Genomic DNA, 25,651 nt, shown 5'->3' with positions numbered 1-25,651 from the left:
ATGCTCAGAGAAACCGGAACCGGAAGTAGTGGGGGCGCGCTGGTCCCCAGCATGGCGGCCGCCTGGCCCTCAGGGCCGGTTGTTCCAGAGGTTGTGGTCGCCCAGCTCCTGGGTCTCCTGTGGTTCGTGTCAGCCACCACGGGACCTTGGGGAGCTGCCGCTACCGCCGCCATCGGGGGCGAGGAGACGCTTAAATGCGAGGATCTCAAAGTGGGACAATATCCTCTATGAGGAGCCCCCTCATGGGGGCAAGGTAGATTTGCAGTCGCTAGTGGGGTCGCGGCCTCGACACGGGCTAGGGTTGCAATGTTGGGAACGATGACCTTTGGCTTTTAATGACCGAAGGATCCTGGGAGGTGAAGAGAGATCTGGGGCTCGGAAGATCGGGGACCACCCTGTGTTGTTTCCCTGAGATTTTTACTGGCCATAGTGCGCTTCTTCTCCGAGACAGTTTTTAAGTTTCAAAGCGATGGGCTTATTTGCTCCATAAATCCTGAAGTATCCCAGCCCCTGTTTAAGGCACTAGTGCTGCAAAAAATTGATGGGCTCGGCCCTGAAAGTTTTCTGACTTGGAAAGGGACAAATAAGTCGTTAGTAACGAAACAGCCAGTGTGTGTTTTCCGTTCATTAGATTTACATATATTACAAAATGTTATATAAAGTTTCTAGAGATGCCAGATTGCCAGGAGACAAATTCCTGCTGCAGTTTGTCGCCTTGGGCACTTTATTTGAACTTTTCTTTTTTCTTGAGTAAACAACAGTGATACCAATTTAAAGTCTCATGTTGCCTGGCACATAGTAGGGATTATATATTATCTGTGTGTTTACAGATGAGAAAACAGGACTAAGGGGTTGAGTGGATCTGTTCATTTAACACATCTCTGATAATAGAAGGGATCAGAAGTGATAATTACATGCAAATTTTGTGTAAAATTAAATGCTGTTATATGCAATTTATAAAACAAACTACCCCCCCCCAAATCTAATAATAGAAGACAGGTAAAGAAAGCTTCTCTGAGAGAAATTCTTAAAATTAAGAACAGTATATCTTACAGTTATTTTTGTTTCAGCTGGGGAGAAGCAGCCATTATCAGACTTTTATAGAAAAACTCCAATTGGCTAAAAACTTGTAGTTTGAGAAAGATTGACCTAGTAAGTTGAGTCTTGTCTTTGCAAAAAAGTTGGGTTAGTTTTTTCAAAGAAATTGAACATTTTTAAGAGTTTGTTTGAGAGAAGTGGCTGAGCATATAAGACTAGGAAGGGATAATAGATGGCAAAAGTTTTTTCCTACAATAAAATGATGTGGTTTTTTTTTTTTTGAATAGTGACTCAAAAACTTTATAATGGACAAACTTTCTTAACTCATCACAGGATTTTTGTTACATGAAATTATGCATATGGCAATACTTGGGACTCTATAAGAAACTGATTTTTTTTTTAACTGAAAGGTCTCAATTTTCATGTATTATTTGTGCATCCTTAAAGATCTGGTGTTCTTTAAGGATGACATCTGGAGTTTCGAATATATATTAAATTAATACCCTTTCTCTGTAATAAATGAATGTTCAGATATTACTTAGTGACATAAAAGTATGTTTGTGATTGTTTATTTGGAGACAGAGCAGCCTGTCTTTGAATATATAAATAAGCTATATAGACAATAATGTTTATTCATATTTCCTTGACTTTTCTTACATATATTTGTAAAGATCCAAAAATAAATGATGCTACCCAAGAACCAGTTAACTGTACAAACTACACAGCTCATGGTAAGACTTCCAGAAACATGTTCTTTAAAAATAATTCCTTACACATTAACTATTTCTTAAATCAATGATTACTAAAAGCAATCATTGTGTTTTTTTCTTAAGTGTTTCAGTTGCTAGAACAACTTAAAATTGGAGACTGGCTAGCAATTAATACTATTTAATTTTAAAAAGAAGAATCTTATTCCCCGAACTATATAAATGTGGTAGTTTATAGTTCATTCATTTTTTAGAATCTTTGAGATGAGTTTATATAGCTCTCTTGATGCCTTTATTTACTAACCTGTATTATATGAAGATCGTTCTTTAGTTAATTTTTTTTTTTTAAAGTTTTTTTTTTTTTTGCATACAAGAACTGCGTAGAGAACAGGTGCGGGATGGGGAGAGGATTCACCAGAGACAGAGTGGGGAAGAGGTGGTTAAACTGAAATACACTGTAGAGGAGCATCTGGTGAGACAGGAGTAGAGTGCTGTTACTTAACCCCTTGTGCCACCAGGGAGGTCCTCCCTCTTTAATTAGATTTTTAATTACTCAAGAAGAACTTGGAAGTATATGTGTTAGTCTACTAAAAGTACAGCAGGGGGGATATGTCACGCATATTATATACTTAGCAAAATATACTTAGGTACCTTCTAAGTATGCAAATCCTCTGGTAGGGGCCTCCCTGGTGGTACCAGGGTTTAAAGCACAGCACTATGAAGCTGTCCACAGCCTTTGCAGCACTGAGTTTAATCCCTGACCAGGAAGTTGACTCCCATGGTGCAGAAAGACCTCGCCTGTCTAGCCTGTCTAACCGGCTGAGGCCCCCTGAGCAGTGTATTTCAATCTGCCTGTTCTGCTCCCTACTTTGTCTCTGGTGAATCTTCTCACACTGCTCCCCATATCTCTAGCCTGCACCCCAGCTCTTGCATACATAATTTTTTTTTAAAGGAAGTAGTGTGGTGGTGATACTATGTCTCAATATTATGAAGCTACATCTGTTAACTTCGATTTCATCTCTTTGTAGATCTTATTGTCATTTCCTTGCTTTTATGTGGAGTCAGTCTAAGAAAGAATTACGTAAACAACAGCTATTATTTTGTAATATTTCTTTCTGAGGACGTTTATTGTGTTCTGTTTGTGTCATGAACCAAGCCAAGTTTCCTGCAGTAGTTTAATAGGTGAATTGCTATTTCTTTCTGATTATATCATAATAGCTCTGTAGAGCTTTTTGCCTTAATCACAAAGAAGCTCTGAGCTAAATTTGTGACTCAATTACTATCTTCCCTTTGTATTTCCTAGATAATTATTTCTTCACTTTCCTTCTCTTCATTTTATTACTTTTTTCTTGCTTAAATGGTTCTCAGTTATATCGAAATGTGCAACTTTTAGTGCAAGAACTTAGTTGCTTTACAAACTTGAGTACAATAAAAAACCAAATACTATGGGTGGTGTAGATTGAACTATCAACTCAAAAGGGTTTTTTCTTGGCATCATTTTCTTAGTGTGCTACTCTAGCCTAAAACAGGGCCATGATTTGCTGCAAAACTTAAGTATAAAGAAGACAGATAATAAATACCATTTTTTCTCAGTAAAACTCTAAGGTCTTTGTTTTTTACTTAGATTATTATATAGAGTTCTTTGTGTATATTCTGGAGGGGGGGAGTCTAGTTGTTGATGTGAAACACATAAACATTTATTAAAACTAGCTTTTTAGTTTGAAATGGTAACGTAGGAAAAGGTACTAAAGTTTACTGAATAACTACTATATGCTGTTTCTTGTGGTAGGCACTTTATAACATTTAACCCCCGTGATACTATAATGTAGGTAATTTCAACACTACTCTTATCTACAAAGATTTCAAGATTCTGAAAGAGACAATGCACACAAGATTATTCTCATTCCAGAGTCCTTGTATTTGACACTATACAATGATAACGATACCAGAATATTTACTACTTACTGTCCCATGGTAAATTCTACAAGAGTTACTTTTGCTCATTACTATCTTAATGTTATCCAGGGCCTGAGTAAAGAACAAAATTTGCTAAGTTCTGAATTAATATACTTTATCACCTCCTAGATTAAGTTGAAGCATATATTTAGAACAATAATAGAAACTTAGCTTTAGGCAGCCATTATTACAAGTTGACATAAACTGAAAATACAAAATCAAACTATGTAAAATTTAATAAATTACCCAATGAATTACCAACAAAAATTAGAGAAGTATTCTTTATGTAGAGATAAAATAAAGGGCAGTAAAATTGTACAATTTGCCTCCTGTCACCTTTGTCAGAGGCAGGATTATACCTTTAACCCAATGTGGCAATTTTCATTTTAGGGTTTTTTAAAAACTTATTATTATTGCATTATTGTTCATTTTTGTATGTTTGCTTTCTCTGCTCACATATAGTCCCTGTAAAATTTCCATCATCAATTCACAGGTGCAACATCACCATAGTCCGTTGTGCTGTCCCATCCCCTGTTGTGATACTTCTTCCCCTTCCCCTGCAGAATGTCTCTGAATTTTAGTTGCCTTTTAATTATTTTTTTTAATTTTTTTTCCCTGATCCCTTATTTGGTTCCCCTATATTCCTCCTATAAGTGAAACCATTTGGTATTTTTCTTATGCTTCCTGACATTTCCCTGAGCATAATCCCGTGCAGCTTCACCCGTGGTTGCTATAAATGGCATGGGTTTATCTTTTGATTGCTGAATAGTATTCCATTGTGTATATATACCACATCTTTTTGATCCAGCTTTATATTTTGGGGCATTTGGGTTGTTTTTATATCTTACCTATTGTAACTAGTGCTGCAATAAACATAGGAGTGCAGGTATCCTTTTGAATTAATGTGTTTGTGTCTTTTGGGTAGATTCCCAAGAGCAGAATTGCTGGATCATATGGTAGCTCCATTTTTCGTAGTCCAAGGAACCTCCACACAGCTTTCCAGAGTGGTTGTACCAGTTTGCAATCCCATGAGCATTTAGGAGAGTTACTTTTTCTAATGTGCACAATTTTTAATTCATGTATTTTTTTGTGTTAAGACTACTATGTCATTTTTACCTTGGATGTATAAAATATACAAGATGTATAGAGTAGGGACCTCCTTGTGGCCTTGGGGTTAAGTGTCAGTGCTACCACTGCTACAACCTGAGTTCAGTCCCTAGGAGAGCTAACCCACAGCAGGTTTCTTCTGTCTTGCCTGCTGATTAACAGTGTATTTCAGTAAATCCACCTATTCTGCTGCCTACTCTGTCTCTAGTGAGTCCTCACATCCCTCATATGTTTGGCCTACACCCCAGTTCTACAGAAAAAATTTTTTTTAATTTAAAAAGATACATATATAGTAGCTTTCCCTATCTAGATCTCATGTCAAATTTTATTTTGGAAGGTAGTGTCTCATATGCTTTTCTAGTCTCAAAAAAAATTACATGGTTTTCTACAAAAAATATAATTGTATCATTCCCTTTTCTGCCTTCAGTTCCATGTTTTCCAGCACCCAACATTACTTGTAAGGATTATGGTGGTAATGAAACACATTTTACTGGAAATGAAGTTGGTTTTCTCAAGCCCATAGCTTGCCGAAATGTGTAAGTACACTACTGAAGCTAGATTGTGTGTTACTTGCCTTTGTTTTATCTTGATTTCATGGTGTGAAAAGATAGAGTTTATTTGTGGGAAAGATCATGCATTATTGTAACTTTAATCTTTTGCTTGTCACAAAACCTCTGTTTTAAGTGTGCTTAAGTTATTACTTTATAAATATAATTTAGCAATCATATAAAAACTCAGTGGTTCACTATGTGGAGTGAAGACTATAAATGTCCGCATGCTATGTCAATTCAATCAGTTTATGCTACTAAGTAATGAAAAAGTTCAGTGTTCAAAATTTCTAGAATACAAATAAAGGATTGTGTGCCTGATTATCACAAATGATGTTAATTATTAATTGCACATTAAGGGCATTTTGAAACTTCACTCTGAAATAGATTTGAATGATGAAGGAGTATTAAGACATGACTATTTGGTTGGGAATGTACTGTTTAGAGGACTTACTGGGTTTGCTTTTTTGCTGTAGTAGACTTAAATTTGCTATTCTTTACTCTGCTTTTTGCTAAAAACATGATTTAGTTTTACCCATTTTTATTAGTTACTGGCATTGTTTTTTGTCTTTTAACTATATGTTGTTGCATTTCATTTGAAAACACTTGTTTGCCATTTTATCAGGAAATTACTGTTAAACTGTTTCTGTAAACTTTTAGAATACTTAGAAATTACTGTTAGAGTCTCTATTGACCCTACTTCACTGAATTAATAAAGGGCACTAAAGTCCATCTGGATGTATAATCCTAAACCAGTCACTTCTTTCTCAAACTCCATAATTGTTATTTGGACAACTCCACTGGAATACTTCATAGATATCTCAAACTCACATGTCCAATGCTAAAATATAGGTCACCTTTCCAAGGTTTAGACCATCCTTAGCCTTCCCCAACTCAATTAATGCTACCTTCATCCCTCTAGTTACTTAGGATAATTATTTGGCATTATCTCTTCTTTTATTAATATTCCACATCCAATATAACAGAACTACCCAGTTGGTTGGCTTCAGAGAATATCCAGAGACTGGTCATTTCTCACTAATTCCTTTGCTATTATTCCAAGTCATGCCACTTCTATTTCTAGAATAGTCTTCACACTGCTTGCCCCATGGTGGTTTGAATTTGTTCAGAACTCTCAGTCGCTGTAAAGTGGGCAGTGTATACTTCCCATGTCTGATGACTTTTGGTTTGATTTGATTTGGCCTATATAATGTTAGCAGGTGTGAAGTTAAGCAAAGGCTTAAATGTGTGTGTAGGGTTTAATTTCCTCTTGTACTTTGGTGGTATGTCCTGAAAAGAACTTAACCCAGTAGCTACTATACCTTCAGCCTAGGACACAAAAATACTTAAGTGGAATTGAGTGGATCAGAATCTGCAACCTAGATTAAATTCAGCACAGTTCAATCTAAAGGAACAGTTCTGGTCTGAGCCACAGCCAATCTCAATTTGCAAGTATGAGAATAAGTGCTAATTATTGTAAGCCTCTGAGTTTTAGGATGGTTTGTTATATATCATTATTGTGACAGTAGCTCACAAATACTACCATGCAGTATATTTTTAGCACAACAGCTAGAGAGTGATTATTTAAAAGTCTAAGTGAGATCATATCAAACTCTACCTAAAATCCTGCAGTAACTTACCCTTTCAGAAAAAAGCAGATCTTCAGTGATATTCAGGGTCCTGCATGATCTGCTCTCCTTGTCGTGTTAACTGGCCTTATCGTCTATACTTTCCCTCTTCCACTCCACTCCACTATAGTGAATTTCTTGCAAGAACTTAAAACATGTCAGGTATGTTGCCTTTACAATAGCAGTTTCTTTTGCCATAGTCACTCCTCTCTCTGAGATGTGGTATAGCTAACTTACTACCTCCCTCAGTTCTTTGCTCAGATACCACCTTTTCATGAGGCCTGCTCTGACCATCCCATTTATATAGCCTTACTTGAAGCTGTGGCATACTGGATTTCGTTTACACCCTGCTCTACATTTTTGTTTAATATTATGATTTTCTAATATATGATTTACTTTTAAAATATGTTTTATGTTTATTGTTTGCTGCCTCTAGATTGTAAGCTTTTAGGGACAGGGATCTTTGTTTATTAGTTCATCCCAGTAGCCTAGAACAGTGCCTGGAATGCAGTGGCACCCAAAAAGTAATCATTGAATAGATGAATGAACCAATTAATAGTAACTACTTGTTTTTTTGTCTAAAGTTATTTACATGTTAGAAACATATGCATGATGCTCAGGTTCTAATTTTGTACAGAAATGGCTATTCATACAAAGTCGCAGTTGCCCTCTCTCTTTTTCTTGGATGGTTGGGAGCAGATCGATTTTACCTGGGATACCCTGCCTTGGGTAAGTATGTTTCATTGAAAAAAAAAATCTTGTGCAACTTTCATTGAATATTTGTATTCTTATGGATTAGCCTCTGCATGCTATTAATAGTTTCAAGTTTTGTAACTGTAGTTACTATTCGGTGATGAGTGTAGAGCTAGTTTGAGTAATACTGACTTCCTGTATTTTTGTCTTCATGAAAAAAAGCCTGCTCAAGATAGTGTAGGCACTAATTTTAGACAATAGATTTGAGATGCCATTGCTAGTACTGGGCACACAGTGTCTATTCCATGACTAATTTACTTTAAAAAATTGCCTATCCTTTCAAGGTATATTTTCCTTCTACTTTAACCTCTGTCACTGCTGCTTTGGGAGTAGAAACTGCTTTTTTTTAGGAGACATTGGGATCAGAACTATGGCAACCAGCATAAATCCATTGTGGAGCCTGACTTCTATTACCTTTAGCAAACTTCCCATACCTTCCTCCTGATTAATAATGATGGTAAATTTACCATGTCATGAAATTGTTATGAAAAGTGTTTACATTTGATGATGGCTTTGTTTAAACAATACTTTGACTTGCCTGCCCTTATTTCAGCCCTACAGCTCTTAGAGTTTTTCATCCTCTCTTTAAATCTTCTCAACTAGTAGAGAAATTATCCCCAGAGAGGGTAAGGGATTTACGAACTCTCCAAGCCTTGCTTTACTCTATGACATATTTGTTGTTGTCATCCTTGTTTTATGGCTAGGGAAATTGTCAAAAGATTAAGAGATTTACCCAAGAACACTCAGCTAGTGACCCAAATCTGAACCTAGATTTTTTGGCTCAAGAGATCATGTTTTATTTTCTGTGGTACTCTGGTTCTGTATTAGTCTTTTACTGAGCAAATTTAAAGTTTCTGAATGCTCTGCATTCCCACTAGCAAAACTAATCTTATTCTTTCCTTATTGCTATCTACCAGATGTCGAGGTGGAATCTTTACTATGGAATTGGTAGAAAGTATGTGTCTGACAGTCTTATCTGGAAGTCAGTCTTAAAAGGTCATAACTAGAAGTCAAAGTTTAAAATAATAGTTATATAAGCATATATGTATATGTATATACATATAATAATTTACATGTAATTATTTGTATGTCATTTATAATATTAGTATATAAATTTGTCCCATTAGGAAGCATGTATTAAATGATTACTACCTGATAAGTAAGTGCTCTGGAATAATGATGATCACAAATTGGGTGAAAGAAAATAAATGTTGGTGAAACAGTTTATAATATAGCACTACTACAAAACCATAACAAAGTGCTGAGAACACAGAAAATGAACTACTTTTGTTAGCTTTGGGGTGTGAGAGAATACCTCTTACAGGAGGTAACATTTGAGTTAGGTTTTGAAGGATGAACAAATTACAGAGTAGGACATTATAAGGAATAGCATGTGCAAAGGCACAAGTCATGAAAGAACATGTGTGTGTTAAGAGAATGGTAGAACATTTAGCCAATGGTAGACTATTTTGCCAATATGTAGACTGGATGATGTCAGATGATGACATCTGAGGTGGCTTGCGATCAGGCTTGGAGTGTTCTGCTGTGTAGTATGGACTTTATCAGGCTTGGAGTGTTTTGCTGTGTAGTAAGGACTTTACCCTTTGACCATCAGAAGCCATAAATGTTTGTAAGTTGAAGAGTATCATGGATATAATTATATTTCAGGAAGATGAAATTTGAGAATTGTGGGAAATGGCTTTAAATGGTTAACATGGTGATGTTAGAATATATCTAAAGCCTTCGATCTTAATCCTTGCATTTTTTTATGTTCGCTTTAGCAGGATGGTACTATATATACTTTTTAAGAAAGATTTCTAATATTAAAAAAATTGGGAGGCTTCATTGGTGGCCTAAACGTTAAGCTCAGCATTATCACTGCTATGGTCTGAGTTTAGTCCCCGGCCAGGGAGCTAATCCACATATGTAGCCTTAGCAGTGTATTTCAGTAAATCTGCCTGTTCTGCTCCTCTCTCTGTTTCTGGTGAATCCCCTCCTTTTGTCCTCCCCTGGCCCTCCAGCACCTATGATCTATACCCCTAGTCATCTACACAATAATGAATAAAAAATCTTATTAAAATTTTTTTTCAGAAGGGTAGGAGAGAAGGAGAAAGGCTTCTCTGGAATAATTTATTCTGTGATTATTTTGAATTGTAAATTTTTTTAATATATTTTAAATATTCAACTTAATGAATTACTTTTTTAGTTTCTGTAATATGTGTCAGATGAGCTGTCACATTGTGGTGTAAGTTAATGTTTTTGATTTGCTGCTACACATAATCTGTTAAATTTATTGCAAAATTTTCTCTCCTGAAGATTAAACCCTAGCTAATAAAGCTCTGTGTCTGTGTGTGATGATTGTTTAGTGAGTTCATGAAAGTTAGTTTCTATCAGCTTTGGTTAGAGAACCTTACTTTTTGAGGCTAAGGTTCCATAAACTTGCAAGTGTAATTTTTAACATCTGACTTCATGCTTCAATGAAAATTTTATTGTTTCTTTTTTTAAAGAAAACTATTAATCACAGAAACCTTTGATGTTTATTAATTCAACAAGTGTTTTGAGTGCCAGCTTACAACTTGCTCAAGGTTTATCTGTCACTTGTCATTTGTCTGCTTACAGCTTCTGAATTTTTGTTGTTATTGTGTTATCTCCCATTGTTATTTTATCAAGTTAAGTAAAAAAAAATCCTTTTACTGTGTTTCAGAGGGATTGTGGAGTGAGAGGAGCTAAGTGGTTATGTCAAATTCTCTTTAACTAAAAATTCTTTTTACCTCTTTAGGAATTCAGATTTTTTGTTTGTTTGTTTGTTTTTTAAAGATTTATTTGTGGCCCTCCCTGGTGGCACAGCCGGTTAAAGCACAGCACTGAGAAGCTAAAGCCGCTTCCGCATGAGTTCAATTCCCGCCTGCCCGGGAGGTGACCACATGGCATGGCAGACCTCTCCTGACCCGCCCACTGCTCCCCTCAGCAGTGTACTTCGTAGATCTGCCTGTTCTGCTCCCCACTCTGTCTCTGGTGAAGCCTCTCGCCGCCCCTGAGCCTCTGGCCTGTACCCCAGCTCTGTATGCACAAATAAATAAATCTTTAAAAAAACAAACAAAAAGATTTATTTGTGCATACAGAACTGGGGTCCAGGCCAGAGGTACAAGGGATTCTCCAGAGACAGAGTGGGGAGCAGAACAGGCCTACTGACGAAATGCACTGCTGAGGGGATCAGCGGGCTGTTCAGGAGCAGTCTGCCACACCATATGGATCACCTCCGGGGCAGGCGGGACTCGAACTCATGCTGATGTGGCTTTAGCTTCTTAGAGCTGTGCTTTAACCTACTGCCCATGGAGGGGCCAGGAATTCAGATTTTTTTTTATCTGAATATTTCTTGCATTTCAGTTATCTTAATATTAAATATTTTGGATTGTTCCCACAACTAATATTAATGTGCAAAATTATAATGCTTGTAAATTTTCCTAATAAGTGTTTTTTTTTTTTTTAAAGATTTATTTATTTATTCATACAGAACTGGGGTACAGGCCAGAGGCTCAGGGGCGGTGAGAGGCTTCACCAGAGACAGAGTGGGGAGCAGAACAGGCAGATGGACGAAGTACACTGCTGAGGGGAGCAGCGGGTGGGCCAGGAGAGGTCTGGCTCGCCATGTGGTCTCCTCCGGGGCAGGTGGCAGGCGGGAATCGAACTCATGCGGAAGTGGCTTCAGATTTTCAGTGCTGCGCTTTAACCCGCTGCGCCACCAGGGAGGGCCCCTAATAAGTGTTTTTAATTAAATGTTCACTAAGAATCCAAGGTTGAGGAATTTTTGGTATTTTTGGTATAATTGAAATTATTATGCTCACTTAAAAATTTTTTAACTAGGTCAGTTGATAAGAAAATAGTTGTAATAGAACTGAAAGTTCTGTTTTTTCTTATAATCTTATTCAGTCTTGGTTATGAAAAGCAGTGGTGATATCTATAGATTTAAAAAATATTTCCTTAATATTGATTATTTAGCAGCAGAGTATCCAGATTTTAATGAACTCATCTTTCTCTGAGTGTTAGTACATTACCAATAAGTTGCAAATAAGTGTATTTTATATCATTGCTTAACTGCTATTTTAATCATTGTTGTCTGCAAGTTTTCTCTTCTATTGTTAGATCTGACTTAATTGTGAGGAGGACAGTTCCACCTATTAGATGTTTAGATTGTTTCTAGATTTTTGGCATTCATACCACAAATATTTATCAAACTTTTACTGTTTGTCAGGTACTTTAGGTAACATTTAGTTGTTATAATAGAACCTAAAGTTCTATTTTAGGAAGACAGAGTGAATGAACCAAAGAATGAATGAGATGTTACAGATTTCCAATCAGTACTGTGTAGGAATTAAGGAAGATGAGATAGATTACTTAGGTTGTGATGGGTAGTGGCAGGCTGTCTTAGACAGGAAGATTAGGAAAACTTCTTAGAAGAAACTACAGGGAGAAAAAGGCGTGACGAAAACAAAGGCTCTGGCTTTTTTTTCTTCTTAGAGTAGCAAAGATAAATTTTGTGGGACCATTATTAATATAGTCTTTTTATAAACAGATTAAAGAAACTAATTTTCTAAATTTGCTCTAAAATTCTATGTGAAGAAGGGTACGTCTCACATTTAGAGCAGATAAACTTTCTTAAGCAACAATTATAATACACAATTAATGAAAAAATAATTAAGGAGTTATATAATGAATAAAAAGAGGGCTTTTAAAATGTAAAAAGATGGGGAGCTTTAGGAAACAGAGAAGCTGAGAAAATCTATTCATTCATTGAACAAACTACACTGAGCATTTTCTATGTCCAGGCACTGTATACTTTAAGAACCCAGGAGTAAACAGATACATGACCCTCTCCTGATAGGGCTTCCACCGGACAGATACCAAACAAATAAAAGATATTACATAAGTAATTAGTGTTTTGAAAAAAAAAAAAAACTAAACTAAAAGTACAATTTTATGCACTGTATATTTCAATAATTTTGAAATTACAAACATGTTATTCCAGCATTTACTACATTATTCGATTATGTATCTAACCCTAAGATTTAAAAAATATATGTAACTACATATATCAATCTTTTTTTAATGTATTTCCAAATTGTGTGCAGGAGGTGATCTCATCTACTCTTATGATTTTAGCTGGCATCTATTTGTAGTTGATACTTAAAACTACCCTTTCACGAAGAGCCTTGTTTTATATCATTTTTATATCTAAGTTGGGATGTCTGGAAAGCAACTCAAGTTTAAATATAGAACAGATTACTCATCCCACCTCCACCCCCAATCTGTTGCTTCTAATTTCATATTTTTGTGTTACATTGTCATATATGCCCTAGGTCCTTTGCTCAATCATCATATATGTTATTATCATAGCTCTAATGTTGGGGCCAAAGACTGGTAGATGCAGTTCAGAAACTGTTGATTTTTGTCTAGATTGTTAATAGACATGAGAGGCATAGAAAATGGTATAAAATACATTCAGGGTAACTGGGTCACAGATGAAATTTTACAATTTAACCTTAAAGTCACTGTTTGTTCCTGACTATTTTTCTATGGCTTGACATATTTATTTAAACTTTCTACTTTTTTTTTTTTTAAGATTTATTTATGCATACAAGAGCTGGTGGAGGCCTGAGGTACAGGAGTGGGGGGTATGTGTGTGTGAAAGGATTCACTAGAGACAAAATGGGGAGCAGATCTGTTGAATCTACTAAAATATAGTGCTAAGGTTTGCAGCAGGCATGACAGGGAGAGGTCTGCTGCAAAATGTGGGTTACCTCCTTGGCAGGGGATCGAATCATACTGCACTGTATTGTGATTTAACCTCTTGCGCCACCAGGGAGACCCCTACACTTTCTACTCTTGATGTATTTTAAAATTTGGATCACATGATGTATTAGACCTGAATAAATAAGGATTTTAAAACTATAAAGATATTTGTACCTCTGGGGTAATGAAATTTAAAGGTCTATTTCCATAGGCCTTTTCTCGTATTCTTGTAAGACGATTCCGAGTTTTAATTTCTGAGTTTTTCTTTTCTTATGTTTATTTGCTAAATAATTTTTTTTAAATAAATATATTTTGGGCAGCTTTTCAATATAGAAGATCCTTTAAACTTCACATTTTCAAGTGAATATTTAATAAAGCATTATATATTCTTGATAAAAAGAATTTATCATATATAGTGATTGTTGAAAAATGGAAAAATTTAATATTTATAAGACTTCCCAGGTTGTAAATGATTTTACCTTTTTTTTTTTCTAGGTTTGTTAAAGTTTTGCACTGTAGGGTTTTGTGGAATTGGGAGCCTAATTGATTTCATTCTTATTTCAATGCAGGTAAGTTACTTTCAGTCTAGGAGGTGAACTACTTTTACATTCAAACTTGAGTTTTGTGATCTTCTCCTGGTATATTTTTAAAATATTACAAGCAATCAGGAATGTTTTTTCTTTTTTTTCTTCAACTGCTAGATTTAAGAGACTATAGCTCATTTTCTGGTAGCATTCACAGCCTGTGTTCTGCAGGATTAATAGTTCTAAAAGATATAACATCAAAAGGATGCCATCCTTAAATATGATTTGTCAATGTAAGTTCAATTGAGTTAAAGATACTTTTTTATTGGATAACTTCAGAGTTTTCATAATATAAGCTGTGAATCACTAGCAGGAATTGAGCTGCTCAAATCATTTTTTTTCCTGATAGTCACAACCACTTTATCAGTTACTATTATAGGACATTGATGGAAATCTGATATTTACATATTATATATATATATGTTGTATGTATGTATTATAACAAAGAAACAAGATTTTCTTTTACACTGAACTGGTGCTGTAGTAGAATACTAGTAGTATTTTCTTGATTCCAAGTTTTTGAAACCGAAATCAGCTCAAGCCAAAAAGAAAAATGGAATGTCTATCACTCTAGAAAATTTAGGAGTGGGGCTGCCCTCAAGCAGGACCAAATCCATATAGCCAAATGATGTCCTGGATTCTCCTGATAATTCATCTTTGTTCTATGTGTTAGTTTCATTTTCTCCTGCTGGGGTGGGTGTGGAAGCAGGCATAATTTGTAAAATACTATCCTTGAACATGTAAAAGTGCCTCCAGAGGTTTTCTATTAAATTATACTGAAATATGGTTAGTTAATGAGGATTCTTAGAAAAAAGGATTAATTTACCACAACAAATATCATCACATAGCATTTCAGTAAGCATTTATGGAGCATCTACTGTCTTTAGTATGTGTGTTAGTATGTATTCAGATCATCAGTTTTGCTCTTCTTTCTCTTACAGTATTTCTACTCAGTTCTGTCTGCTTGATGTTATCCTTAAACTTTAAAAGAAAGTCATAATCTAGGAGATTTTTGGTACCATACTGTGAGGAGGAGGCAGCATATGGACCAATAAGATACCAGAATTAAACAAGGAAAATATTTGCTTTTAAAGTTGGAATTTTTCTGTCTTTATTCATAAACATATGCCTAACCAAATACCATGCCTTCCCTGACTGTGGGGCAGACATGCAGGCGTGAAGAGGCTAAGGTACTTGTGCGCATATGCTTGGAAATGGGTTTCTCGCTTTAAGTGAAGATCCAAGGAATTTAATGTATTACTGAGTTTCTTTAATATGTTTCTTTAATAATTAAACGTCTTCGACACCCAGCCATCTTTTTAATGTTTTTACGCTGGTTCTTTCTTTGGTGATACAATTGCTTTGTAGCTATAATTATGTAAAATTATAGACTGATTTGATTCAGCCATTGCTTCCTGGTTAATCTATGTCTCAACTTTGCACAACACAGTGTTCTTTTTGTAAAGATGTGGAATTGACACTATCACATTAAGAAATTATCAAGGTAGAATTAGAAGGTTTGAATTTGTGCAGTGAATTTTCCTAAATGAAGCATTTTAATAGATAAGGCCACTTTAAACTCCTTTCAAATTTTTAGAGGTAGTGAAATAAGATGTGTAGGCTTATTTTATACATTGTTTAACATCTTTAATATGTAACGTTGATTATGTAGTTTTAGAAGAAAAAAAATTTTTTCAGATCAGGTAAACTTGTACTGTAAGTATATAAAGTTTGGTAATATTTTTCCCATATATATTTTTCCAGTTTCTCATACATCTTTTATATTATGTCTACCATTTTTTATTCTTTCTATCTTTATTGTTCCCATCTCTGATTTTTTTTTTTTTATTCCCTTTAAATATTACTCCCCAGTGAATTAGCAGTGCCCTTCCTTTGGACTGTAATCGCAGAAACATTATGCATGAACTCAAGACCTATAAAAAAATACTTTGCTTCACAGTGCTTATAACAAAAATCCAGGAAAATTCTCTTTATCTTTGAACTATATATATATAGCATATATATTGCTAAAGTAAAGTAAGTAAACTACTGAAGATTGTTTTATGAGTTTACATACTTGTTCATAAACTTCTTAAATTTCTTAAAAGATACAAGTAATATAAATGGTGAATATTATGAAACAATACATAGCATTAATACAGTTATTTTGTGCATTATATTTTTAATACATTATGAAAGATGAATTAGACAACTTAAGTTTTTTTATCAGAAAAAATATAGCTTTGTTTACACTTAAAACTCTTTTCACTGTACATTTTTAATTATACCAAAACCACTGATGTGTATGCTGTCAAACCAAGGAAAAGAAAGTTTCTTCTGTTAAGTGAAAAGACAGCCACAAATCAGAAAGATGAGGATACGTCAGGAGAAATGGGAATGAGTTGGAAAGTAGAAAGTTACTAGAATGAAGTTTATTTCGGGGTTCTTTGTTGAAAGTTTAAAATTCTATACAACATGGAAGAAATTACTTCCACTCCCATTCCATTAACTTACAAAGTAGATTTTCTTAAAGTGCTAATAATTACACAGTCAGCAGAAAATCACAGAAACAACAAAATTTCCTACACATGAGTTTTATAAACTTATCTGATTTATAGGATTTCATTAATTTGACACTTAATGTTACTCATCACTGGATCATATACTGTTGTGATTATTTTCTAGCTTTTTTTTTTAACTTCTACACACCAGGTTTGACTTTTCATACATAAATTTCTTAAGAAAAAAAGACTTTCCTTATTTCCCTGTAGCACTATGAGGATCCTAGCCATAGAGTAAACTTTTGCTGATTTGAATTGAGTGCCAGTGGAAAAGTGTGGCTTTGATTTTATCTTGTTTAAATTCTTTGAATTTCCCTAAAGCTTTTAAAATCCATGCGTTCAGTTTAGAGCATAAATAAGGCTCAGGTTATCAGTTCTCTTCGTGTGTGCTTTGTTAAAGACAGAGCATATACCCGAGCCCTGGTAAATATATGCTTTTGATCAAAACAAGGTCTAAACATGTAGTTATCCTAAGTCTGTTACCAGTACTAGAAAAGTTCGTTAGAGTTAACGATAGTTCATTAGATGCAGGGCAGTGATATATAAAAACTAATAGACATTTTGTAGATATTTAGTTGTTCTGTATTCTTAACACTTGTGACTTATTAAGGAAATAAACTTGAAAACTGAGAATACCAATAGTGTGAGAAGCATCTATTCTGTCATGTGACCTTAATTAGCTAGATTTTACTTAGCCGGTGGTTAGATTTTTAGTTTAAACTAAGGGAATGTTCAAAGAAACTAAGACTAGCTTAAACTGGTTCTGAAACTAATTTCGTAACTGTGTTTTTCTCAGGAGATATAATGGTGAATACTACCATTTTTTAAGCAGTGGTGTTTATATTTCCTATACATATCTTATTTTTTTTTAAAGATTTATTTATTTATGCATATAGAGCTGGGGTACAGGCAAGAGGTGCAGGGGCAGTGAGAGGATTCACCAGAGACAGAGTGGGGAGCAGAACAGGCAGACTGAACGAGTACACTGCCAAGGGGAGCAGCTGGTGGGTCACCTTGGGGGGCAGGGGTCGAACTCATGTTAAAGTGGCTTTAGCTTCTCAGTGCTATGCTTTAATCCACAGCACCACTAGGGGAGACCCTCATATATATCTTCTTAAGGGCAGATAAGCTCCCCACTGAATTTGCCTCCGTTAGTGACTAGCCAGAATTTCATTACATGCCCAGACAGAATTGATCTCTGGAAAAAGGGTTGGAGTTGCTGTGATAGAACACTAGTTTCTGTAGCACCAGAATTACATACTTTGAAGGGAAAGAAATGTTCTAATAAGACTTGCTAAATTCGATATGAAATTGGATGACATATAACCAAGAAATAACACCAATCTTTGGAACTGTCTTCTCTAACTGATGGGAGAAACAAACCAAAATAACATTCTACAGGTTAACCACTGACGATAAGCTTGTAAAGCATCTGTGCACTAACCAGGTTTTAGTCCAATAGTTAAATGTTTTGAGAGTCAAATAAGTCGCAGGTGGACTACTAGAAAATGGGATGATATTAAAAGGCTATCCAATCATGTATTTACCTTTTCAATTTCTGACTACTTTTTCTCAACAAAAGTAAATGAAATTGTCAGGGGAGATGGCATAATATAAAAAGAAAAGATAATAGAACAAAGATTCAGTTCAAATTTTTGTATATAATCCAAATTTGGAGATTTGGTTTAACCATATGATTTGATATACTCCTGTCTGGGAAAACTTTTTTGATTAATCATCCAGTTGCTAAACATAACTTCTAGTCATGATGCTTGATAATAGTGTTCTTCAGACTTTGGTGACATAACCCCTAAAATAATGTTGTACAAACATCCTACCCTCTTCATGTTTTCAAGTTGCTATTTAAGTGTTCTATCATAAAGTTAAATAGTTGCAAAGGATATGATTTCTACTTTGCAAATATTGACATATTTAACTGAAACTTTTATATCAATTTTAAAACATATCTGGCCCTCCCTGGTGGCGCTGCGGATTAAAGCACAGCACTAAGAAGCTAAAGCCACTTCAGCCTGAGTTCGATCCCTGCCCAGGAAGTGATCGACATGGAGCGGCAGACATCTCCTGACCTGTCCGCTGCTCCCCTTAGCAGTATACTTTGTCAGTCAGCCTATTCTGCTCCCCACTCTGTCTCTAGTGAATCCTCTCACTGCCCCTGCATCTCTGGCCTTTACCCCAGTTCTGTATGTATGTATAAATAAATCTTTTTTTAAAAATCTAACAATATAAATACCCTAGCATATTGAATGTCATTTACTTTAAAAAGACATGAATGAACCCTTCACTAACCATTATAATTTTACATTGTTTTTCTCATTGAATTTTTATTTCTGTTCTTGGGTAGAATTTGATCCTAGTACATAATGCACTTTTATATTGAAGTACTCGATTGATCATCTTATTAAATTTTTAAATTGTATAATTTCTGGATTGTCATTATACTTATTATGACATGTAATCCATCAAAACAGCATAAACACGTTGCAAATTATTTTTTTTAAATACTAGAAATGCATTTTTTGAACACGATATGGCAGAGCATTTTATTTTGAACTTTTTATTAAAGGAGACTTCCCTAGTCCCATATTCTCAAGTACCCCATTTGTATCACATTAGAAGTTTTTACACTGAAAGGCAGTGTGCCATCATAAGACTTGGACTATGCTCTGATGGAAGTGTTCTTTACTGTTCAAATTAGAGAAAGATACACAGTGAAAGGGAAGTGGAATGAGAAACTAGCATAATACGCCCAGCCTAGCATGGCATTAAGCAGATCATTTTAACAAAGAGTGTTTTAGGAATTAAAGATCTCAAAATTGGTTTCCTTAAAACTCGAGGCCCACATACAAGTTAGTAAATCTTTGTGTACCCTTAAGGCCATAATTTGAACATTGCTACTTTCAAAGGATAATTTGTAGAGATTTCTATTAAGTAGATTGTCACAAATGTGATAAGTGGACAAGGTGATTGTAGATTATTTTCCTCTATCTTTTCCATTCCATGCCAGTTCACATACCTCATCTCTTGTAGGGAGATTGGCCTGGCCAGTCATTTTAATCCTGTAATTTGTCCAGCGATGGGCATTAAAAATCAGGCATGCCAATCAGTGACTTCCTCTGGAATATATATTTACAAAGGAAATTTTATTTTCTTTCTACTGGCTGTGGAGGTGGAAAGATGAGAATCTTCACCTGTTGGTAACTAATTAGGGACACATATCTGCAAAATGTAGGAACCAGTGTCAAGCAAGGAAGGAGGGAGGCCAGATGAAAGATCTTATCGGCACAAAGTTCTAGCCTAGTTCTAGCCTTTGCAGCCTTGGCTCCTATAACTCTTTCTATCCTCTTCACCTGCATAAGCCACTAAGTTATTTCTTTGTTTGCATTAATTTTGAATTACATTTTTATTACTATTTAATTGTATTAATAATCGAGAAAGGTAAACTCAAAGGATTATGAAAGTATCTTTTGTAAAATGAGTAATTTTGAATGTGTTCTCTTCTAGATTGTCGGCCCTTCAGATGGGAGTAGTTACATTATAGATTACTATGGAACCAGACTTACAAGACTGAGTATTACTAATGAGACCTTTAGAAAAACACAGTTATATCCATAAATATTTTTAAAAGAAACAGTAAGTAATATGGATATCTAATCTTATATTTTCTGTAGAAGTGTATTATCTGAGAATTTTTGGACCACAGGAAATTAAAAAGATCATCTTATCTTGTAAACCTTTTAGTCTAATCTTTGTAAAGCATTTTTATGTGTACTCATTGCTGCAGCAATTCTCAGTTCATACTCTTACTGGCAGTGAATATGACTAAAGGACAAAGAAAAATAACATCAGAGCAAAAAGATTATTCCATAGTACTATAAAAATAGGTGTTGTGTAGATAGTTCAGCACAGCAGTTTGTCTGCTGTCCACCATCCTAGGATCTCTCTGATCCTTAAACCTGTTTCTTTTTGTCTGCTACCCTAAAACTGACAGTTGATGAAACCTTAACCTTGTATTAAAATGAGTACTTTTTCTAATCTGAAGTTTGGCCTTGCCCATGAAATGACTAATTGGTCACAACTTTAAGTAGGTGAGACACCTGAAGACATCAGAGATCCTGCCACTGTTTCTGTTCTACTCCCTTGCTCTCCAGGATTCTAGTACTGCAGGTTTTATTTTCATAACTGTACATTAGTCTATTCTAGTAAATAATCTTCCAATGCTAGATTTCTCAGAATTTTGGTGGAACATCAGGAAAACAATTATTTGTTGTAAACCTTTATGTGAAATGCAAATGTCCTTTATAGCATGTAGGATACATGGTACTTTTAGGTGGTAGTTCACTTTGATCAATGAAAGAGCTTTCAGAGAGAGGAGGCTGAGAACAGGATTTCTAGATGTTTTGATCACAGTGATAGTACTAAGGTTTGAATTGATTATTTCAGAGAGTGCTTCTATAGGTTAGGAAGGGAATAAATGTTTATTTTCTGTTTTCTGTGTTCTGTATTTCTGTATGTAAGTAGGATATGAAGTATACTTTTGCCTATAAAGTAGGTTTTTTACCTTGTAAAATTATTAGATGTACTTTATATTTATTGTCATATGAATTAAACAGGTCAGTTCTGAGTAATTTATTCAGCTGCCCAAAGAGATTCAGGTTTTTTCTTAAAAAGTGAGAGTTTATGGGTTTAAAATTGGAATGAGGCTTAAAGATCCATGCCTCTTCTTAACAGGGAATAAATTCAGGCCTAAAGAAGTAGAAATCAAACACACACAACTAATTCATACAAACCTGATCTAAAATCTAGGTTTTCTATGTATTCTACTGCTTGTTTTTCATCTCTCCCACCCCTTACCCACCAGCTCTGTCATTTTGCATCAAATACCTTCATTTTGGAAATTGTTACTCTTGTTTTATGAGAAGGTTTATGCAGTTTCACATAACCTTATTTTCTTACTGTAAATTGTGTTTTTTTCAAAAGCACATAGGTGGTTTGAAAACCATAGTGTGTAAAAATAAGAAGATGCAATTTAAAAAGCAATTCCATTCTCTATAGCCTATTACATAAACGTTTAATTGGGATTCTAGGCTGCGATTTGAAATTTAAAACTTGAAGGACCCATTGAGAAGACAGATCTCTGCATTATCATGTATGTGATCTCTCTAAGTCCATTTAGAAATACTCTAGGAGTTTAAGGGAAAAAGTCTTATGTAAATTAAGCATTAAACTGCATCTATAATAACCTCATTGGACTTTTAAAGAATACTTTGTTTTAATGTAGTTTTCTTTTCTATTTTAGGATTTGGACCTCTTTGAGTTAGAGAACTTTCAGTATGTGGAATTCCAGATTTTCCTTTATCCTTCTTTTCATACCACTTTGTGGACTTTGTATGATTTTGTGTGTGCGTTGACATTTTTTTGTGTTTTAGTTAAAATATATTATTTGAGATTTATTTAACATGACTTTCTTTGAGAGCTGTGTGATTATAGAGTCTTTCTTACATTACTGTCTCTATGAGACAGATAGCTTATTACCCTGGTAGTCTTTAAAGTCTTTTCCAAAGGCAAGTTCCCACTTGTCATTTTCTCATCTAAAAAATAAAAGTATGACTTCTTCACATTTTTAGTGCTTTATTATTAAGAAAACCTCACATGTTGTATATAGCCATCTTCTGCTTTTTTGATCCTTCAAAGTAGTTAATCCATGGTGTGAACAAATACCATTTATATTGCCTAGGGCTAGTTTTGTGTATAACAACCCACCTGTTTTTCTGCAGCTTTCAGATCTGTCTTTACTTGGTATCCAGGGAGCTAAAGATCATCAGGGAGTCTGAAACCTTGAGGCAACATGGATACTTCTGGCATTGATCCAGGCCTCTGAAGTGTGAACTTTTTCCTTTCACTTTGGGAGTGATGCACTGGCTCTTGGAAGAGCAGATGCTGACTCATCTGGCTCAATGCAGTTATATTTGAAGCTGAATGGACAAGGTGGGAACACCAAGCAGATGATAAATGTCTTCCATCTGTTAGCGCTGCCAGGCAGATGCCGGCACAAGTTCCTTAAGGATGTACCAGTGTCTGAAGGAAGCAGCACCTGTGTGTTAGCATTGGAGGTTCTCACTGAATGTAGAGGATTTTAAGATGGAAATATCTGAAAATGTATCATGCTATTATGTGCTTTCTTTAGTAAAAAGTTACCAATTTCAAGAGTTACAGGGGTCTGAATTCCTTAGGAATAAAAATCGTAATTTTTTTATCACTCATTTTACTCAAAAGTGTATATATAGTACAGTTAGCTTCATAGTATGTTATTCAATAACAGTTTCTCCAGTTGGTAGACGATTATTAAGGAATGGTTTATAAAGTGAATTTGGGTTAACTCCTAATGTACACCTGGAATGGTGTCTTTGATTCATCCATTCATTAAAATAATGAGTGTCTATCATGTGAAAGCACCAAGCTGGATGCTTAAAGTGCTGCAGTGAATGAAATGTAAGTCTCTTTCCACAGTCACATAGCTTCAGTTATCAAATCCTTGTAGTCAAATCTTGCAAACTTAATCTTGCTACTTATACAGCTGCTACCATTATTAATTTGGCCAGGTGGGAAGACTGTTTCCAAGCAGGTGCTTCTCAGAGTATTTAAACAAATAAGCTGTACTCCCAAAGAGTTGTTAAAATCAGTAAAGTTCCTTCACAATAATCGTAACCCTTCAGCCCTTATATCTACTATTATATGCTGAATTTACTTGAGAAGAACATTCGATCGCCTAATTCCCTGTTGCCAATATATATGATTCTTTGACATGGTTTATCTGTGTATTTATTTTTTATGTGAATGCATTTAATGCATATGAATAAAGGTTGGTATTTGTTTTGTTTTTGACTTTTATGGCACACTTACACTGTTTCACTGTGGCTATAGTAGTAGTACATGTAAGTGAAATACGAGTTAATACCACTGCATGAGATGTGCTATATGATAATCCTGCTTTTGGAGCAGTGGCCGAAATTGTGAGATGGATTAACTCAGTGACTCCTTGGGTTACTCTGAAACCCTCTAGGGTAGAATGGAATGGATTCTTTCAATCCTAAAGAAAGTGTTTCTATAGAAACATTTACAAATGGTCCTTTAGCCTGAAAGGATTAATACAATTTCCAGAAGTACCTCATTACCCAGGAAGATTCTTACCTACACTGTATTAAACTAAAGAATCTATTTAAGATTTCAAAGATTATGTTAGGTGTACAGTTGCATTTTTTCATGGGACTGCTAGAACTATAAGAAATACTAGTTTTGGGGTATATCTTGTATTACCAAAAATATTGTCTTTTCATGTTCACCTATATGCTTATGGGTAAGTTAAGTGTTAACTGATACTAACTACTGAGAAGTAACTAGGAAACTAAAGTAGATATAATAGCAAGAAACTAGCAGAAGGAAAGTTCTTAAAAAGTCCAAGTCTAAGATAGTGGTTTTTCTTCCTTTTTCAAATCCTCTAAATATAGTTATTCTGTAGGTTCTGACACCTTCCCTTTCTCTCATTCAAACAATCCCCACTGTGCATTTTTCTATTTACAAAACTGAAACAAGCTTAAATTCAGAATTTTAGGGGAAACACCAAAATGTACAAAAGAGGAATTCATTCCACAGCCCAATACTAACATTTTCATGTGTTTCCTAGTAGGGTTTCCATGCATGTTTGTACATTTTTTTCAACACCAAAATGATACCATACTGTTTTATAGCCTGCTCCTTCTCATTGTAAAGATTTTTCTATTTCAATAAATATTCTTTTATAAAATAATTTTTAATGACTACAGAGTACTCCATGTCTGTTTCACAATGTATGCAGTTCCTTCCTGTTTGGTATTGAGGTTATTCCAGTGATTTGACTAATGTATATTTCTGTTCTTTTCCTCCAATTGCTAATTTTAAGTTTTCCATCGATTCATACAACTCACCTTTCAGTTATCCTGGTGCAAATTAACTGGATAAATCACTATGGTGACCTGTAACTTCTAGTTTGGTCTGCAGTCAGGCCACCGTGTGTTAGTGTTGATTACTGCCTCTTACATCCGAGAGACTGGAGAAGAGCAAACTTAAATAACAGAATAGCTGCTTGTTATGCGTATAGGAAGATGTAACAATTCTATGTTTGGCACAGGTGTCAAAATAATCCACTGAATTTATCTATTTGCCCTCTAGAAAGCTTCAAGATAAAGTCTTATAAGAGTAAGTAAGAAACTTACTCTTAATGGTCTTGTCATGTGCTGAGGGGATGGGAGAGAGATAAGTTTGGAAAACAAGCAAAGTTGTTGATTAGGAATGAATTAAAGAATTCTGAATAGCATTGACTACCCAAATAAAGTACAATATCTTAATTATTGGTAAATATAGCAGTGTGCTTTTTATTTTTTTGCCATTTCAAAGGAATTGTTTAATTCCAGTGAATTCAGGACAGAACAAAGCCTGAAGGCAAGCACTCTATAGCAGGATTCTTGACTGGGTTTACTCTGACCTCACAGCTAAGATAAAGGCTGAGTGAGAAAAAGTAAAGAGAAAGTGAATGAGCATACGATTTTTTTTTTTTAATTTCTTCAATGTACAGCAGTCTTCAAGAGACTTCATTCTAGCTATTTGTAACCTATGGCAGGGATCCAGCTGTTTAAACAGGAGTGGAATTAAGGATCACTATTGCCTCAGGCTTAAGAAACAGCTTACTTTTTGCCAGATTTCTTAATTCCACCTGTGGCCAAGGTACCTTCTGTCCCCAGCCCCCAACCCCTACAGCCTTCACTTTTATCTCTTGCAGTTTCTTTGGCTCCCCTGTTTCTGCTTGATAAAGCTTTATCTTACTAGTCAATCTCCTTGGGCAGCATCAGGGGCTTCCTGCCACCTCTGAAGCTACAAAGGGCACCTTTCCTCCCATTTCCCAAACTCATCAGAATCTCTTGTGTC

The 25,651-nt window shown here is 35.1% G+C and overlaps 1 protein-coding gene across 3 annotated transcripts; it reads left to right on the top strand.

The window, feature by feature from the left end:
* The first annotated feature begins 19 nt into the window (after positions 1–19).
* Positions 20–25,049, top strand: TM2D1 (TM2 domain containing 1). 3 transcript variants are annotated; one of them, XR_001145255.1, is made up of 8 exons: positions 20–218; positions 1,696–1,769; positions 5,236–5,344; positions 7,622–7,713; positions 14,023–14,096; positions 20,195–20,323; positions 21,990–22,021; positions 22,468–25,049. XR_001145255.1 is itself a non-coding variant. In XM_012722478.1 (7 exons), the coding sequence occupies exons 1-6, from the start codon at positions 52–54 to the stop codon at positions 20,303–20,305; spliced, it is 627 nt and encodes a 208-aa protein (XP_012577932.1). In that variant the 5' UTR covers positions 20–51; the 3' UTR covers positions 20,306–20,323; positions 22,468–25,049. The 3 variants fall into 3 exon arrangements, 2 of the variants coding, with proteins under 2 accessions (XP_012577932.1, XP_004679116.1); XM_012722478.1 differs by lacking the exon at positions 21,990–22,021; XM_004679059.2 differs by having other exon boundaries at positions 21,990–25,049.
* Positions 25,050–25,651: the final 602 nt, after the last annotated feature.

The sequence above is a fragment of the Condylura cristata genome, unplaced genomic scaffold, assembly GCF_000260355.1.
Source record: "Condylura cristata isolate star-nosed mole 26May11 unplaced genomic scaffold, ConCri1.0 scaffold00008, whole genome shotgun sequence".
Taxonomy (NCBI): domain Eukaryota; kingdom Metazoa; phylum Chordata; class Mammalia; order Eulipotyphla; family Talpidae; genus Condylura; species Condylura cristata.
Note: the sequence above shows the minus strand (reverse complement) of the source record. Positions and strands in the feature narration are given on the sequence as shown.

Excerpts from the sequence above, each read along its gene's own strand:
- TM2D1 (XM_012722478.1), top strand. The coding sequence starts at position 52 with ATGGCGGCCGCCTGGCCCTCAGGGCCGGTTGTTCCAGAGGTTGTGGTC. Across the intron at positions 219-1,695 it reads GAGGATCTCAAAGTGGGACA|ATATATTTGTAAAGATCCAA; the intron begins ATATCCTCTATG and ends GACTTTTCTTAC. Across the intron at positions 5,345-7,621 it reads CCCATAGCTTGCCGAAATGT|AAATGGCTATTCATACAAAG; the intron begins GTAAGTACACTA and ends AATTTTGTACAG.